Source organism: Orcinus orca, chromosome 1 (assembly GCF_937001465.1).
Source record: "Orcinus orca chromosome 1, mOrcOrc1.1, whole genome shotgun sequence".
In the NCBI taxonomy this organism is placed as follows: Eukaryota; Metazoa; Chordata; class Mammalia; order Artiodactyla; family Delphinidae; genus Orcinus; species Orcinus orca.
Window position 1 is genome coordinate 5125201 of NC_064559.1, and position 15290 is coordinate 5140490.

Below are 15290 nucleotides of genomic sequence, written 5' to 3' on the forward strand. Positions count from 1 at the left end.
CACTCCTAAATTAGCCTTTAAGAAGGTAAAACACTTGTAAGAAACCAAGTAACCAAAACAAAAAGTGATGGTATACTCTGTACAAAATAGGTTCTAGCAAATTACATGATGAATAATGACTATAACCAGATGAATACATGGAAGGGAGAAATTAGAGTCAAAAGGAACAGATAACATGAGATGGGCAGTGTTTGCAAAAGAGTAACAAGCTAGAATACAGAGTTTAGTGGAACCTAGCTTTAAAGTTGCTACAGTTGAATAAAATTGAGCAAGATGTGGTCCCTCAAGTAACCCAAACAGTGGTTACATGTTCTGTTTTTTCAAAGCAGGCTCACAGCTTATACCTACATGCTGTCTTAAACATGTGGTAATTAACTCATTCAGCAAATATCTACTGAGTATCTGCCATGTGCAAGGCAGTGTGTAAGCCTAAGGCTATATAAAGAGAAAAATCACAAATTCTGCCCAATGAGTTTTAAGTCTTACCTTACCTGAGCCAAGATAAACTCCCTTGTTTTCTTATCCTTTTTTAAAAAAATTGTGCCTGTCAAAACCTACTTATAGGTCAGTCTGGTTATCTACATTCTCTGACCTGGATTGGTGATCTCAGCTAGTGAAGAAAAATCCTATAATCTTGCAGATGACACCACCATACACTTATGGTTCAATGTCCACCATTCTGTTGGTGCTTTCTAGCAGTCCTCCTATGCATTCCTCTCTCTCCCGTTCATTCAGGATTCAACAGATATTAATTGGAGGTCCTGGGAATGTGGTAGTCACAGGACCAATGCAGTTACGTCATGAAGTTTATAGACTTGTGGGAGAGGTAGACATTAAACACATACTTCCACAAATGAGTTTTTACTACTATGATAAAGGCATGAAGGTACGGTATAGGGTACCATGAGAATGTGTAACAGGCAAATATAACTTAGTCTGGGCAGTCATGGAAGACTTTCCTAAGAAAGAGGTTTTGCAAATGAGGCTCAAAAGAGTTGAGTAGGAGTGGTCAGGTGAAGAGTTGAGGGGAAGAGTTTCAGACCCAGGAAAACAACACTCCCAAGGCTCTGAAGCTAGAAAGCATCATACTTTCTAGGAATTTAGAGAGGGCTCAGGTGACTGGAGCATAGGAAGTAAGGGCCAGAGTAGTGGAAGATGAGTTTGGAGAAGTATGCAAGGACCAAATCATGAATGGTCTTAAAATCCATGTGAAAGGTTTTAAATGTTATCCAAAAGTGAAGGGGAAACCATTGAATGGCAGTAAATTGGGCAGTGTCGTGATCCCATTTATATTTGAGAAAAATCATCTGTCAATAGATTTGAAGGAGGACCAGAATTAACCCCTGGAGATCAGGTGGGAGGTAATTATAGTAGTCTAGGTGGGAAGTGTTGGTATCTAAGACACATTTTTCAAGGACTATTTCAAATCAGTTTTATTCCTCTCAAATTCTCTACCATACCACCTCTCCCCTCATTCTCGGCAGAGAGCCTTACTTCCCTAACGAAGAAAGTTGACAGCCATTAGATGGTAATCACCTTATTTATCCCCCCCCACCTCTGCCAAAAGTAAAATTTCACCTGTACTGCAACCGTGTCAGAATGGGAGTGGCTTAATCCTAATCCTTTCCTCTTGCTCTGAATCCCATCCCCTTCCACCACCTCAGTGACCTATTTCCATTAGTTCCCCACTCTCTTCTGAATCTTCAACCTTTGTCCTTCACTATAGCCTTTTCCTTATCACCAGGAAAATAGTCTCAAACTTTTCTCACCTGTTGAAAGAAACCAATCTTTCTTCTATCAAGTCATTCTCAATCTTGGCTACACAGAAGTTCCAAAACTCTCATTGCCCAATCTGCATCCCAAACGAATTATGGGGGAATATCTGAGGGTAGGATCTAGGGGTCAGTATTTTAAAAAATTGTCCAGGTGATTCCAATGTGTGGCCAAGGCTGGAAGCCACCTTAGTAATTCCATATCCCTCTTTACTCTTCCCCTTAATAGTCAAGTTTCTTGAAAGATTTGTCCATACATGTTATCTTCATTTTCTTACCGCTCATTCACTCTTCAGACCACTACATTTCAGCTTCTGTGCCCATAGCCGATGAAATTACTATTGCTGTGTTCACTGGAGACCTCCTTGTGCTATTTTTAGTGAATATTTTTTCGTTCTTATTCTCCTTAAAAGGTTCTGTTTCTTTGATTTCTCTGAATCATATTCTTTTTTTTTTTTTTTTTTTTTTTTTGCGCTACGCGGGCCTCTCACCGTTGTGGCCTCTTCCGTTGCGGAGCACAGGCTCCGGACGCGCAGGCTCAGCGGCCATGGCTCACGGGCCCAGCCGCTCCGCGGCACGTGGGATCCTCCCAGGCCGGGGCATGAACTCGCGTCCCATGCATCGTCAGGCGGACTCTCAACCACTGCGCCACCAGGGAAGCCCTGAATCATATTCTTGTTTTGGGAGAATGATGATGTGTGCCTTTTAGGTTACTCTGAGTTTAAGCTGCCTTTGAGATAATGAAGGAGACACATCCAGAAAGCACCTTGATAGGAGGTTCTAGAGTTTAGCAGAGAGCTTTAGATTTAGATGTCTTTAGCAGTACTGTGGCTTTAATTTCATATGTATGGTATTGATTCCTAAATCTTTAGCTCTCTAGTGAGCCCCCAAACCAGCTGCACTTCCCATCCTCCTTCTCATAGTAGAACTACTATTCATTCATCCATTTGCCCAACTCAGAAATCTTGCTGTCATCCTTGATTGCCTCCTTCTCCCTCACCCTGTACATCAAGTCACCAAGTTCTAGAGTTTCAGGCCCTTGCCGATTTTACATTGCCCTGTCTCTCCATCCCACTGCTCTCCATGTCTCACCCTTGGGTGATTCCTACAGCCCCAAGTGGTAGAAGCCCCTTGCTTCTAGTCTCACCTCCTTATCTCTTCTCTTACCCAAAGATCCAAGGATAATCCTCCTAAAATGAACACGTCAGTATGTCAGTCTCTTGTTTTAAAATCCTTTCTTGTCTCTCTATAACCCGATCTTTTACTATAGCATAAAGATTGTACATTTTTTCCCTCTCTTTGGTTCTCCAGTCTCATCTCCCTTCTCTTTTCTTCCTTGTATTACCACCATACTGATCTACTTGCACTTCCTCAAATGTGCAAACATGCCAGTCTGCCATACTGTTTTTTCATTTCAGGATTTTTCAGGGCTTTGCCCCTCCCCTCCCATCCCCACCCCCCCCACCTCACCCCCATTGCCTAGAGGAATCTTCCTCTGGCCTCTCTGACTGATCCTTCAGAGTTCTCGATACCACCTCTTCTCACAGTCTCCCAATGATAAATTTTTGGGAGCCCCTCCTATGGGCTTCAATAACTCAATGTATTGCAAAGTCTTATTGAATTATCTCCCCTAATTTACTATCCCTTGCATATATGGTTTGTTAACATCCTTATTGCCTTATGGCCACATTCCTCCCACATAAAATGTATTCAGTATATATTTATTGAATGAATACAAGGGGAATACAAATGGAAGGAAGAAAGCTCCATGCCATTGGAAAGGCATGACTAAAATACTGAGAGTTCAGAGGATCCGAACACATTTCTGTCTGCAAGAGATCATGGAACACTTGGTGGAGAAGGTGGCATTTTAACTGAGCTTCAAGAAAACAGGCAGGATTTAGAAATGCAGAGTGTGGGGGAGATGTACCAACATGAGTAAGGTATGGAGGGAGGTAAAGTTGCAAGCTGAGCTTTTAGAGAGAGAATGAATGGCATCAAGAGCAAAGATCAGCTACTGTTCATGCCTAGGAGACTTTTTTTCTGGGTTGTTTAGTGGAAACTTTTGCCTTGCTGAGTAGTTCTACTATGTAAAAATATGTTGATGAGAATTCCTGATAAGAAGAAATAAAGGAAGTCTGAACTGTGCCAGGGAATATTCCAGGTGCTTTTATGTATAACTTTCTTAAACTGATAATTATTTCATGAATGAAAGTGTTAACAGAAATACAATGCATTTCTTTTTTTTAAAATTTATTTATTCATTTATTTATTTTTGACTGCATTGGGTCTTCATTGCTGCACGCGGGCTTTCTCTAGTTGTGACGAGCGGGGGCTACTCTTTGTTGCGGTGCGTGGGCTTCTCATTGGCACTTCTCAAGTGCCTTCTCTTGTTGCGGAGCACAGGCTATAGGCACGTGGGCTTCAGTAGTTGTGGCACGCGGGCGCAGTAGTTGTGACTCGCGGGCTCTAGAGTGCCGGCTCAGTAGTTATGGCTCATGGGCTTAGTTGCTCCGCGGCATGTGGGATATTACCCCACCAGGGATCGAACCCATGTCCCTTGCACTGGCAGGCAGATTCTTAACCACTGTGCCACCAGGGAAGTCCTACAATGCATTTCTGAGTCTGAGTCCTTTTTTTCTTTTTGCCTCTATTAAGCCTTATTTGACATTTAATCTGAAGATCCTGCCCTAAATAAAGATGTATGAATAAAGAGCTGAAAGTGATCCTAGCACTGAAGCAAGTACTCTCACAGAAAATGGCAGAAAGAAGCTCTGAAGTAAAAGGATTTAGTGTTGAATCCAAATTGACTTTTATGTGACCTTGAACAATTCATTTAACCTCTCCAAATTTCAGAGTAGTAGATCCTTGGTTGATCTACTCAAGGAATTGATAGGATTAAATGAGATAATGTTTTGAAAGTACCTAATATAATACCTGGCTTAGGTTAGACCATTTAACAAATTTTAGCTTGTGGCTATTATTCTTACTCTAGTGAAAGAGAGAATTAGCTCTATTGGGTAGATTTCTTGGACCTTTGTGTTAGTAAAAGCAGACAAATTTTAATATAAAGTCCAGCTTTACTTTTTATTTATTAGCTTGAAATGAGCTTGGGAACATTACTTAAGTTTTCATTTTTTCAACTGAAAGTTAATCCAATACATTCCTTTCCAAAGGGAATTAAAAGATAAAATTATCACACTGCTTAGCACAGGAAGTTAATTTAATAGGGTGTTTGAACAATTAATCATAACGTTGTAACTTCTCATGGTTAGTGCTGGAGCAGGTGTCCCTGCTTTCCTAGTGGTAGGAATGCTCATGAGACTTGTAGATTTTCTTTCCTTCTTTTTATTATTTTTCTTCTTTCCTTTCTTCTTACTACTTAAAAATTTCATTTGTTTGGGAAGCTCTAGGAGAGCAGATGCCTTCTACCTAGACAGATTTTGAATCATTCCCCCATGAACAGTTCTTGCTGTGAGTTTGCCTGTTGGCATCAGTAATGGTCTTTGGTTGCACTAAACCGCTAAGTTTGTTCGTTCAATCAGTCCTTCAATCATCTATTTATTGAATGCCCCCTGTGGTTTGTGTATTTTCTCAGTTGGTTCCCTTGATAATAGCCCATTGCTAGAATCCTTAATTCTTGTACCTTTTTTTATGAGGAATGCCACTTTATACCACGTTCAGTACACTAGGGACTGCTTTAGTGTAGAGATTTCTATCAAGCTCTCCCATCCTGGGTGTCCTTGTCTCTTGCTTGCCCCTGTCAAAGTTTAAAGGACTTATCTGATGTCAACACCCTGGACATCCAGCAGTGTTGCAGCTGTCTGTGTTACTTCTGCCCCTGCAACAGATGTGGATGGAGAAGCTCCTGCAGTGTAATGTTGACTTCCAGATGGTGGGCATGGAGAAAAAGAAGGTGTGACAACAGGAGGGGAGGCCTTGAGAAGTGGGTGACAGAAGGGAGCAGACAGGTAGTGGGCAGAGGAATGAAGTGATGGGTGGCAGAGGGAAGGAATCATATGGAAGGTGTATGATTTGTTACATGCTATAGAAACTGACTCAGAATTTACCATTAGCAAAATAAATGTCTGCCCATTCACTTCAAAAAAACCACACAATATTAATATGTTTACTATAGATCCACATAAATAAGTAATATATGGTTTTTAGTAGCTGGTAATTAAAGTTTGTTATTGTTGTATGGTTCCAGAAAAGCCATAATTACATATTCATAATATGCTTACTCATGAACTTGAAGTTTTAAATTAAGAAAATTCAATTAATATTTTTGATTTGTTACATTTAACTTCTTTTGACCTTTAATTTTTGTTTCAGATTGTAATCTGCATAAGGATAGTTTGTAGCTTGGTATTAGTAAAAGTAATTTTATGTGCAAATTAGATTTGTAGCCAATCTCTTGATGAAAGAAGGACATGTAAACAGCCATAAGTTAAATGTACAATTCTCCACAATCCCCAGGAATGTTAATTAATACATCTACCGTCTAAATTAGAAAGTAGCTACTGGGGCTCATTATTTTCATGTTGTCAATTTTAATTAGTTGACAAAGGTAATCTTGATTTTTATTACAAAATTTTAGTTATTGATTTCAGTTGTAAAACTGAATTCACACCCATGTTAGTGTACAATGACAGATTTCAAATATTATTTCAAACTTGTTATCAGTTTTTATTTTAGCTGATTAAAAACCGATAGCTATCCCATATGTTTTGATCTGGGGCAAGGTAGCATTTCTTCATCACTTTAAAACTGCTAATACAAATGAGAAATTAATAGCCTAGAAAAGTTTGACCTACTGGAGCAGAGTAAAATCTAATTGCAAACCAAAAGCTATAAAGGTTAAATCTAAGGTCTAGAAAACATTTCTGACCCTGGGAAGAAAAACTAAGAACGTGATATCCATATAGTCCCTCAGAAAAGCCGTTTATTCTACTGATTCATTCATTCATCAAACGTTAAACATATACCTGTTGAGGAACATGCTCTTGAGGAACTTCTAGTCTAATGAGGAAACAGACAACAAAAAACAGTGTGATGTGTTAAGTACTGTGCATGTAAATAATTTTAGTTGAGAAATAATATATCAAGAAAATTTGAAATATATTTTAGCATGGAGGATAAATTCAGCACCTTTATTCTTGTGTCTACCATAGTACAAAATTTCTAAAATACTTCGTATTTTTTAAAAATACTATTTTATAGTCTTATTGAATTTTTCAGATATTAGGCATATCTTTATAAGGTGGTTAGAAATTCTTAAAGGACATAAAACTTTGGTATTCTTACAGGGTTGGTATAGCATATGGAAGTTTCTTAATATCTGCTGATTGATTCTATTTTTAATATTTAAAAAGCATGGTGACTATAGTTAACAGTACTGTACTGTGTATTTGAAAGTTGCTAAGAGAGCAAATCTTAAAAGTTCTCACCACCAGAAAAAAAAGAAAATTACGTGAGGTGATAGTCAAGGGAGATGAATTGAGAATGCAGAGCAATGGAGATACCCAATCCACAGAGAAATGACTTACAGAGAGAGCCCAGTGTCCATGCTGAGACTCTATTAATTCAAGATATTTAAAATATTTTTGTCAAATGACATTATCACTTAGGACTTTTTTTCCTCGTACAGACGTTGACCCTATCTCAGAGTATTGCCCAACTGGAGGCTCAGGTGGAAAAGATTACAAGAGAGAAAATTTCAGCTGTTAATCAACTAGAGGAAATTCAAAACCAGCTTGCTTCCCGGGAAATGGATGTCACAAAGGTACAAAGAGAGAGTTTAGTTTACTAATTACTTAAATATTTTAGTTGAAAATTTTTTCCTAGTGTTAAAAGCTCAAAAAGAAGTCTGGGGTATAAAAATTTTGTTATTTCAAGATAATAAAGGTCCACATAATGGTCATTCAGCAAACATTTACTTATTATCAGCAGGCCCTTTTCTGGGTGCTGCAAATACAAAGATGAATTAAACACAAATAATGTCCTCAAAGAGCTTAAGGATTAAGTTGCTGAGACAAAACTGTAAATTAACAAGTTTTATTACTTTAATTATTGAATACCTGATAAAACTTGTACATCTGAATTAGTCAACTAGGAGTAATTTTTTGCATAAGTTTGGTCTTCACAATAATACTAAAAGACATGTATTTATTTATAACATGAAAAGTGTGCTTAACATAATTCTCCATCTCTCATTCTTTCAGACCTGTTCTCTAAAATCAAGATTCTAATACTACAACTTCTTATTCTGTTGGTCCTTAAATTTATACTTAACACTGTGGTATCACTGTGTCTGCACTATGGGCATCACAAACTTGTGAACCAAGAGCTAAAATGCTTAATGATCTTAACTGGCTAAGGTACATGTTTAAGAAACACTGGAAGTCTGTGTAGATTTCAGTAATCATTGCTTTAAAACTAAGTCACTAAGTATGGACATGCATGATGTAATAAATTAAATCAATTTATTTTTCATCAGTACATACACAGATGATTTTATTAAAATGCATACCCATTTCATACTGCATTTTACTTCTCAACATATTTTCCTAAATTTGGACACATTTTTAATGCCATTATTGTTTTATAACTCAGTAATTTAAATTAACTTTAATATACATTAGGAAAGGAAGCCTATTTTTTCTTTTTTTTCTTGAATTTATGTAGTTCTTCATTTGCTTTCTAAAATTCAAGCTAGCTAATGTAGAAGCTTAAAATACCATATTTGCCAATATAATTGATGTTTGTGTGGAGGTAGGGGTAGAAGTAAGGGAACTGCTGCAGAGAGATGGAAATGGTTAACCTGGATTGATAGGTGAAAGGTATGATGAGGATTTTCAGTTCATTATAAGGAGAGAACTTTCTGTTGAAATATGGTACAGTAAAGAATGATTACTTGTCTTTAGAACTGTCCAAAAGGACTCAAGCATCAGAGGAGTGCCTTAAGCCTGCTTCCAACCCTGGGATAATATAATTCTAGTTAAATTTAATTTGTTCATTTATTTTAGATGAAATTTAAGTGTTACAGATAAACTTAGCAAATGCATTTTAAACTGAAATTAGTGAGGCAAGGAAACTTTAAAAATAAAATTAAGGGGTACAATCATTTTAAACAGGACCTAATGCTTAGATATTTATTATGTATAATAATTTTGTACTGGTGTTGGGTTTTAAACACCGTGGTTGTATAACTGTTATGTTCTGGTATTATAATTGGGGTCTTTAAATTTTATTCCTATATGTAAATCAAATAGATTGGAATAGTGAAGAAAGTCAATTAGGCCTCCTCTAATTTTTTTCTGTAATTCTTAATTTTTAAATTTTATTTAGCTTTAGTAACTTTTTGTGAATTAGTAATATTTTTGAAAGGGGAAGGAGCAACTCTTGCACATTGAAGGTATTTGAATTTCAGATACAATTTGTAGTAATTTTCTTCTTTTTTTAGCTTTCTGAGGGTCACTGGGGAGAAGCTTACTGACTTTTTCTTCTGTCTTGTCACTATAATTTTTGAACACAGATTAGTTTATTTTTAACGTATTTTTTATTTGAACATAGGAAATGCATATAGGTTTAATAAGATTCTAATACTTCAATAATGATGAAACTAATTTCTAAAATTCTAATGATCATTTTTGGAGAACTACCAAAATTGCGAAGTCTCAAACAGGTATAGCCATTAGATGATACATGATTTTTAAAAACTTGTATTTGTAACTTAGAAGCTGACTTAGCAGATGTTTGTATTACTTGATCTCTCTACAAGTTCTCAGTTATCTCAAAAGTTAATAACTTCTTTATTTAGATTTATCTGCTAGTTGTATTTTCCAAATGTATTTATCTGTCTGTAGATGCCCTGGATTGAAAAAAAAGATTACATAAAGAATGATACACAATTGTAAGATACTGAGTGTGTTTATTATTTAACAATATGTTAAAGTCATTTCACTTACATGTGTATTTTCATTTTATGTTGAATGCCATAGCTATTTTAAAAGCAGAGTGGGCTTAGTTGCAGTCTATGACTTTTAACTTTCTTAATTTAAATACATAGTATTGTGCATGGTAAGATTGACATAATCTGCAAAGCCTACGGTAAATACCAGCTGGGTAATACTCTACTCATAAATATTGATAATATAGTCTATTAGCAGAGAGAAAAATACCTTTATAAATTTCCTTAAATAAAAGCCTAACTGATAAAGAGTTTAAAGGAAAGTTTTTAATATAGAGTATCTGTATAACCATGACAATTTGAATGAATAATGACATAGCTTAATATTTTAATTACTAATTTTACCTAGTTAAAAGCAAGATGATAGTGCCTTTTAGATAATATGCAATTGAAACTATTATTTTACATGAAAAATCTTGTATATATCATTTAAATTCCCTGGTTATGCATTTCTTTATCTGTCATTTGAAATTGTAAGACTCAATAACATCTGATACTGCCTCCACATCTTAACAGAATATATTGAATATGCTAATAGAAAATGCCATTCTTAGAAAAGTTCTATTGTGTTTTATTTATATGACCTCTAGGGGGCACCAAAAGATCTAATTGCAGGCCTTGCCTGGTAGATTCCAGCAGCTATTGATCTAGTTTTTATAATCTAACAGGTGTGTGGAGAAATGCGCTATCAATTGAATAAAACCAAAATGGAGAAGGATGAGGCAGAAAAGGAGCACAGAGAGTACAGAACAAAAACTAAAAGGGATCTTGAAATTAAAGATCAGGTAAGATTTGATACAAGCGTAACTGCAGCAATTAAAGACATAACTAATGTTTTTTTCTGAAATGGTTATGGTTTTATTCCTAAGTCATTCATTTCTATTATATTGTTTCTAACTAATGGAATGATCCAATTTATACTGTTAAAAGAATTTCATCTACAGTTGCCTAAAATTATCACCTTTCACATGAAATTGTGCGAATACAACTGCATGCATATGAAATTACAATCTGACAGGTCATAAATATACATTTGGATATGTGTATCTATTACTTACAAAAGTAAAAGAAAATGTTCTAATGTTCATTTTGAACCTAAAATATATGTACATAAAGTTCTTTAAAGATGCCAACTTGAATCCAATTTTAAGTGAAAAAGTTTAAAATTTGTGAGATGAGATGAGTTGATATGTAAATATGTCAATCAAATTGATCGTTGGCAGAGTGAAACCAGTTTTAACTAAGATAACCATGAATACGTTTGCTCAGGAAACCTAAATACAGTAAAATTGGAAATGTTAGGAAAAAAACTGCTACTTACTTCAATTTCAGTTTGAACAGATGTTTTACATTATATCTTTGTTGAGATCATGTAGATACTTCAATTTTAATTGACAACATGGATAAAGTTTTTAGAGAGGCAGTTCTAATAGGCTGACTTTTGATTTTCTAATTTTGTTATAGTACAAAACATTGAACGCTTTCATTCTTTTTATTCAGTGAAAGCAGGTTGAGAAATCTATTCAATTAAAATAAGGCTGAGTTCTCAGTGTCATTATTTTAAAGAAATCACTATGGTTTAAAAGTGAGTAGTCCTAAATAAATTTTTTTGAAATATATTTCTAGTTCAACACTTTTTACCGTATTTTCCAACATATCTCCCTTTCAACCCGATCAACTCTTCTATGCAAATGATGCAAAGACAATTGGGAAAAGTATTGAAAATGAAAGTGATAATGAAATTTAGTACAAAAAGTTTTTCAAGTTGTAGCTGAAATCCCTGGCATTAAATTAAAATCTAAACAACCAAAATCAAATTATGCTTTTGTATCACTATATTCAAAGTGTTCTAAAGAGTTTTAAATTTTCAGAAGAATTTTCCTTGTTAACATGTACAAATAATGAAACTGTTGATATTTCATTCCATCCAGTTGGGGGCGTGCCTGATAGTGGAATTAAAAATCCTTTCTATCAGGAACTGAAGATCTAGGATTACTAACCGACACAGAACTTTCCTTTTCTGATATATTATACGACTTTTTAAAAAAAGTATCATATTGGCATGCTCACGCATTATTATATACCTTTTCTGTTATTCTGTAGCATCTGCCAGCATAACATTTTGGACTAACTGGAAAAATACAGTAAGGAAGTGTCTCTGAGCTATTTAAAAATTACATTTTAATATTCTAGGAGAAAGAACACTATAGGAATAATAAGATTATAATATCCCTTGTAAATGAATAGCGTGTGTAGAAGTATTTGTAATATTTGTCTTTTAGTGCTATATCTCATTTTAATTAACCACTAATGAGGTGGAGGCTAAAGTTGCAGGATTATAAAAGGAGCAGTTTTCATTTGTAAATATTTCCTGCTAAATAGTGAAACACTGACAGTTTTTATAATGATTTTAGTATTATTTTTAGATAGAGATGTGCCTTTTTAGGACGTCAGAGATGTGATGTGCTTATTAGTATTTTTTCTTGGACATAATTTGAGGAAATCTTATAGGTACTCCTTGTAACTATTTTGTATTGAATAGACAGTTTCAAAAAAAAAGAAAGTAGTGGTGTCTCATTCCATTGATGATCTGGAGTAGCAAAGCAGCAATTGTTCTTTGGTCTTTCAGCCATGACCTGACCTTCTGTCTTTATGACTGAAGAGCTACTTTGCTTGGCCACCATCTGCACTCAAGAGAGAAATTTACATTTAACTTTTAAAAGCTGGGCATGTTGAATGTTTATCTGAAGTACCTATAATAATATAAAGCGTATTTTACTTTTAAAGTGTTACATATCATGCAATTCAGAATAACAAGAAGGCTATCTCTATGTTTACAAAAAAGGGGGGTTCCTTGTAATATAGTCATTTTATTTATATTTTTGTTAATCTGGCTTCTTACATTTTTAAAGTAGATGGGAACCTGTCAGATTGGAATGTGGTGAGAACAAGAGCTTTTTGATGTATACAAAATAGGGCAAATGGTTGACCACCCAAATCATTTTCCTTGTGACCCAAGCCTTGACTCTGGCATAATTAGAAGGAAAGGTTAGGAGAGTAACAATGGCAATCTCTTCCTCCCATTTTCTCCTTTTCTTTTTTTTTTTTTAATGTGTTAGGAACTGATGGGCAGATTATCCTTCCCATCAACTCCTTTGTATCTCTTCAGTTTAGAGAGCTCCTGTCAGCCTCAGAGGATGCTTCTCGCACTAAAAAAAAAAAAAAAAGACATTTGGTATGAAGGAGAATGAAAAATCTGTGCCCTGATTTTTATTAGAAATTTTTTGTAGACAACAGTTATACATATACACACACTCCATTATGGGAATTTAAAGACATATATGAAGATAAAGAGACTATTATAATGAATTCCCACATCTCCATCACCTAGGCTCGTCATTTTGCCAATCCTATTCCATCTACCTCACATTTTTTTCTCTCCTTCATCTTCACCTTCATTGTCATCTTCATCTTCTTTGTCATCTTTGTCATCCTTTTCTTCTCCATCTTCTCTTCCTCTTCCTCTTCTGTCTTCCCTCTCTTCTGCTTTTGCTGAAGTATGTAAAGCAGATCTCAGACATTGTGTTATTACCCATAAATGCTTCAGTGTGCATCTACGAAGGATTTTTTTCACAATCACTATGTCATCATCATACCTAAAAATATTAATAATTCTTTAATATCCTATAATGCCCAACCCATATTCAAATACCATCTCTACAGTGTTTGTTTTACAGTTAGTTTATTCAAATCAGGGAAACCTACGTTTTTGTATGTTAGAATGTTATGGTGTTACCTTCTTTAATAGGAAATAAAGGGAAATCTTAGAAAAGTTTCAACTTTCTTTGTTGTTATCAATAAATTTCATGCATAATGTTTTGATTGTGCTTTACATTTATAAAGTACCTCATCACCATTCTAAGGAAATGAGTTAATCCTGTAGCAAACTGTCTGAAGGAAATGGCTACCTTGCAGCAACCCCAATCATCATATTCTGAAAGGAGGCCCTTAGTCTGAAATCCAAAATACATAATTAATTTCAGAGCCTTACATTCAACATTTAGGAAGACTGCAGGAAACCTGTTATTACCCTGGCGGTATGAAGGTTAGCTGACTCTGAAATGAGTGATGCATAAGTGGAATTTTCTTTATTAGCTTCCATTTTGGTAGATGAGTCTCAGAAGATGATTCTTTACAGACCCTAATCTTTGATCAGGGCCTAGTACCAAATGAAAACACAGGGCCCTTTGTTCAAAAAGCAGGAAAAAAGTGATGTTAAAGGTACTGAATTACAAAACGTTTTCCTTTCTCCTGCAGGCAGCCTTTCCTCTCTCTCTCTCACTCTCTCTCTCTCTCTCTCCCCTTCTCCCTCTTCCTCCCTCCCTCTGAATGTCGTGGTGTTTTTATTTGCTATTTAATGTTGGACTCCCTCCAGCACAGGGATATTCATGGTGGGGGGAACGCAGACCCCCATAGGTGCCCCATGACTGAGTGTACAGATGAATCCATGGTTTCTAGGTTCTCCATGTCACTAGCCACAGAACCCATACACCATGCCCTGGTGGGGAGGGGAGAGAGTCAGTCTTCTCCATCCCAAGGTGGTCAGCTGGGCAGCCCCCTAGAGACTGCAGCCTCCACACAGGGAGACACTTGGTACAGGGGTCAGAGTGGGCAGAGGCTCCATGCTGAGTCCGTTGAGTGTGCTGTAGTGCTTCCAGGCGGGAGGAGGGATAGTCAACTCCATGTCCTACCCTCAGGCATTAGGGGTGTACACACTCAACCCAACCTTTCCCAGGCTCACATCCAGGCTCCCGCCAGAGGTAAAGGATAACGGCAGAATGAATGCCTCCCCCTAACACTGCCATGACCTGGTCCCACCCAACATGGAGAGCAGCAAGGTCCCAAGGCAGGGGCCAGGAAGAGGAAGCTGGAAGGGAACAAGTGTCCAAGAAGTGCCCCAGGGCTGCCATGAGTCAGTGGAGAGACAAGACCACAGATGTGAGTGGGGCTTCCATTGTACCATCAGACTTCACCTATAAAACACAAATTCCAATATAAAATCATTAAGAATTTTAAGACGTTGACCACAGAGCATTAAACTGCAAGTTCAGGGCCCTTCTAAACACAGGGCCCTGTATGAGCACACTGATCACATGCCCAAGAAGCCACCATGGCTATGGGGATAGGCAGACAGAGATTTGGTGTGCTAACGCACACATATATACTCCTACTTACATATGCAGATATGAGTGTGTGTTTAACATGCACAGGTGTCCTGTATCTGTAAAAGAAGGCTGGCCAGCTACAGAGTATGGGCCAAATCTGACCTGCAGTTTGTTTTTACAAATAAAGTTGTAGAAGAGGACAGCGACACTCATTTGCTGATGTATTGTCTACGGCTGCTTTCCTGCTACAAAAGCAGAGCTGAGAAGTTGTGGCAGAGACCCCATAGCCCACCATGACTGAAATACTATCTGAGCCTTTAGAGAAAAAGCTTGCCAACCCCTGCCCTGAGTATAAAGATAAAACTTTGTTTCCCCTGCCCT

At 36.5% G+C, this 15290-nt stretch overlaps 1 protein-coding gene across 13 annotated transcripts in view; it reads left to right on the forward strand.

Annotated features, from left to right (window-relative positions):
- The window catches only part of SDCCAG8 (SHH signaling and ciliogenesis regulator SDCCAG8), a 267820-nt gene that overhangs the window by 87074 nt on the left and 165456 nt on the right, over positions 1-15290 (forward strand). For 12 of the 13 annotated variants that reach the window (XR_007478804.1, XR_004479471.2, XM_004284509.4 and 9 more), the window contains 2 exons: positions 7423-7557; positions 10413-10529. Coding sequence is in view for 11 of the 13 variants with exons in the window: in XM_004284509.4 (XP_004284557.2) it covers positions 7423-7557; positions 10413-10529 (252 nt within the window). In the remaining 2 variants the exon portion in view is untranslated. The remainder of the gene's footprint in view (positions 1-7422; positions 7558-10412; positions 10530-15290) is intronic. The other variant, XM_033414402.2, reaches the window with a different exon arrangement.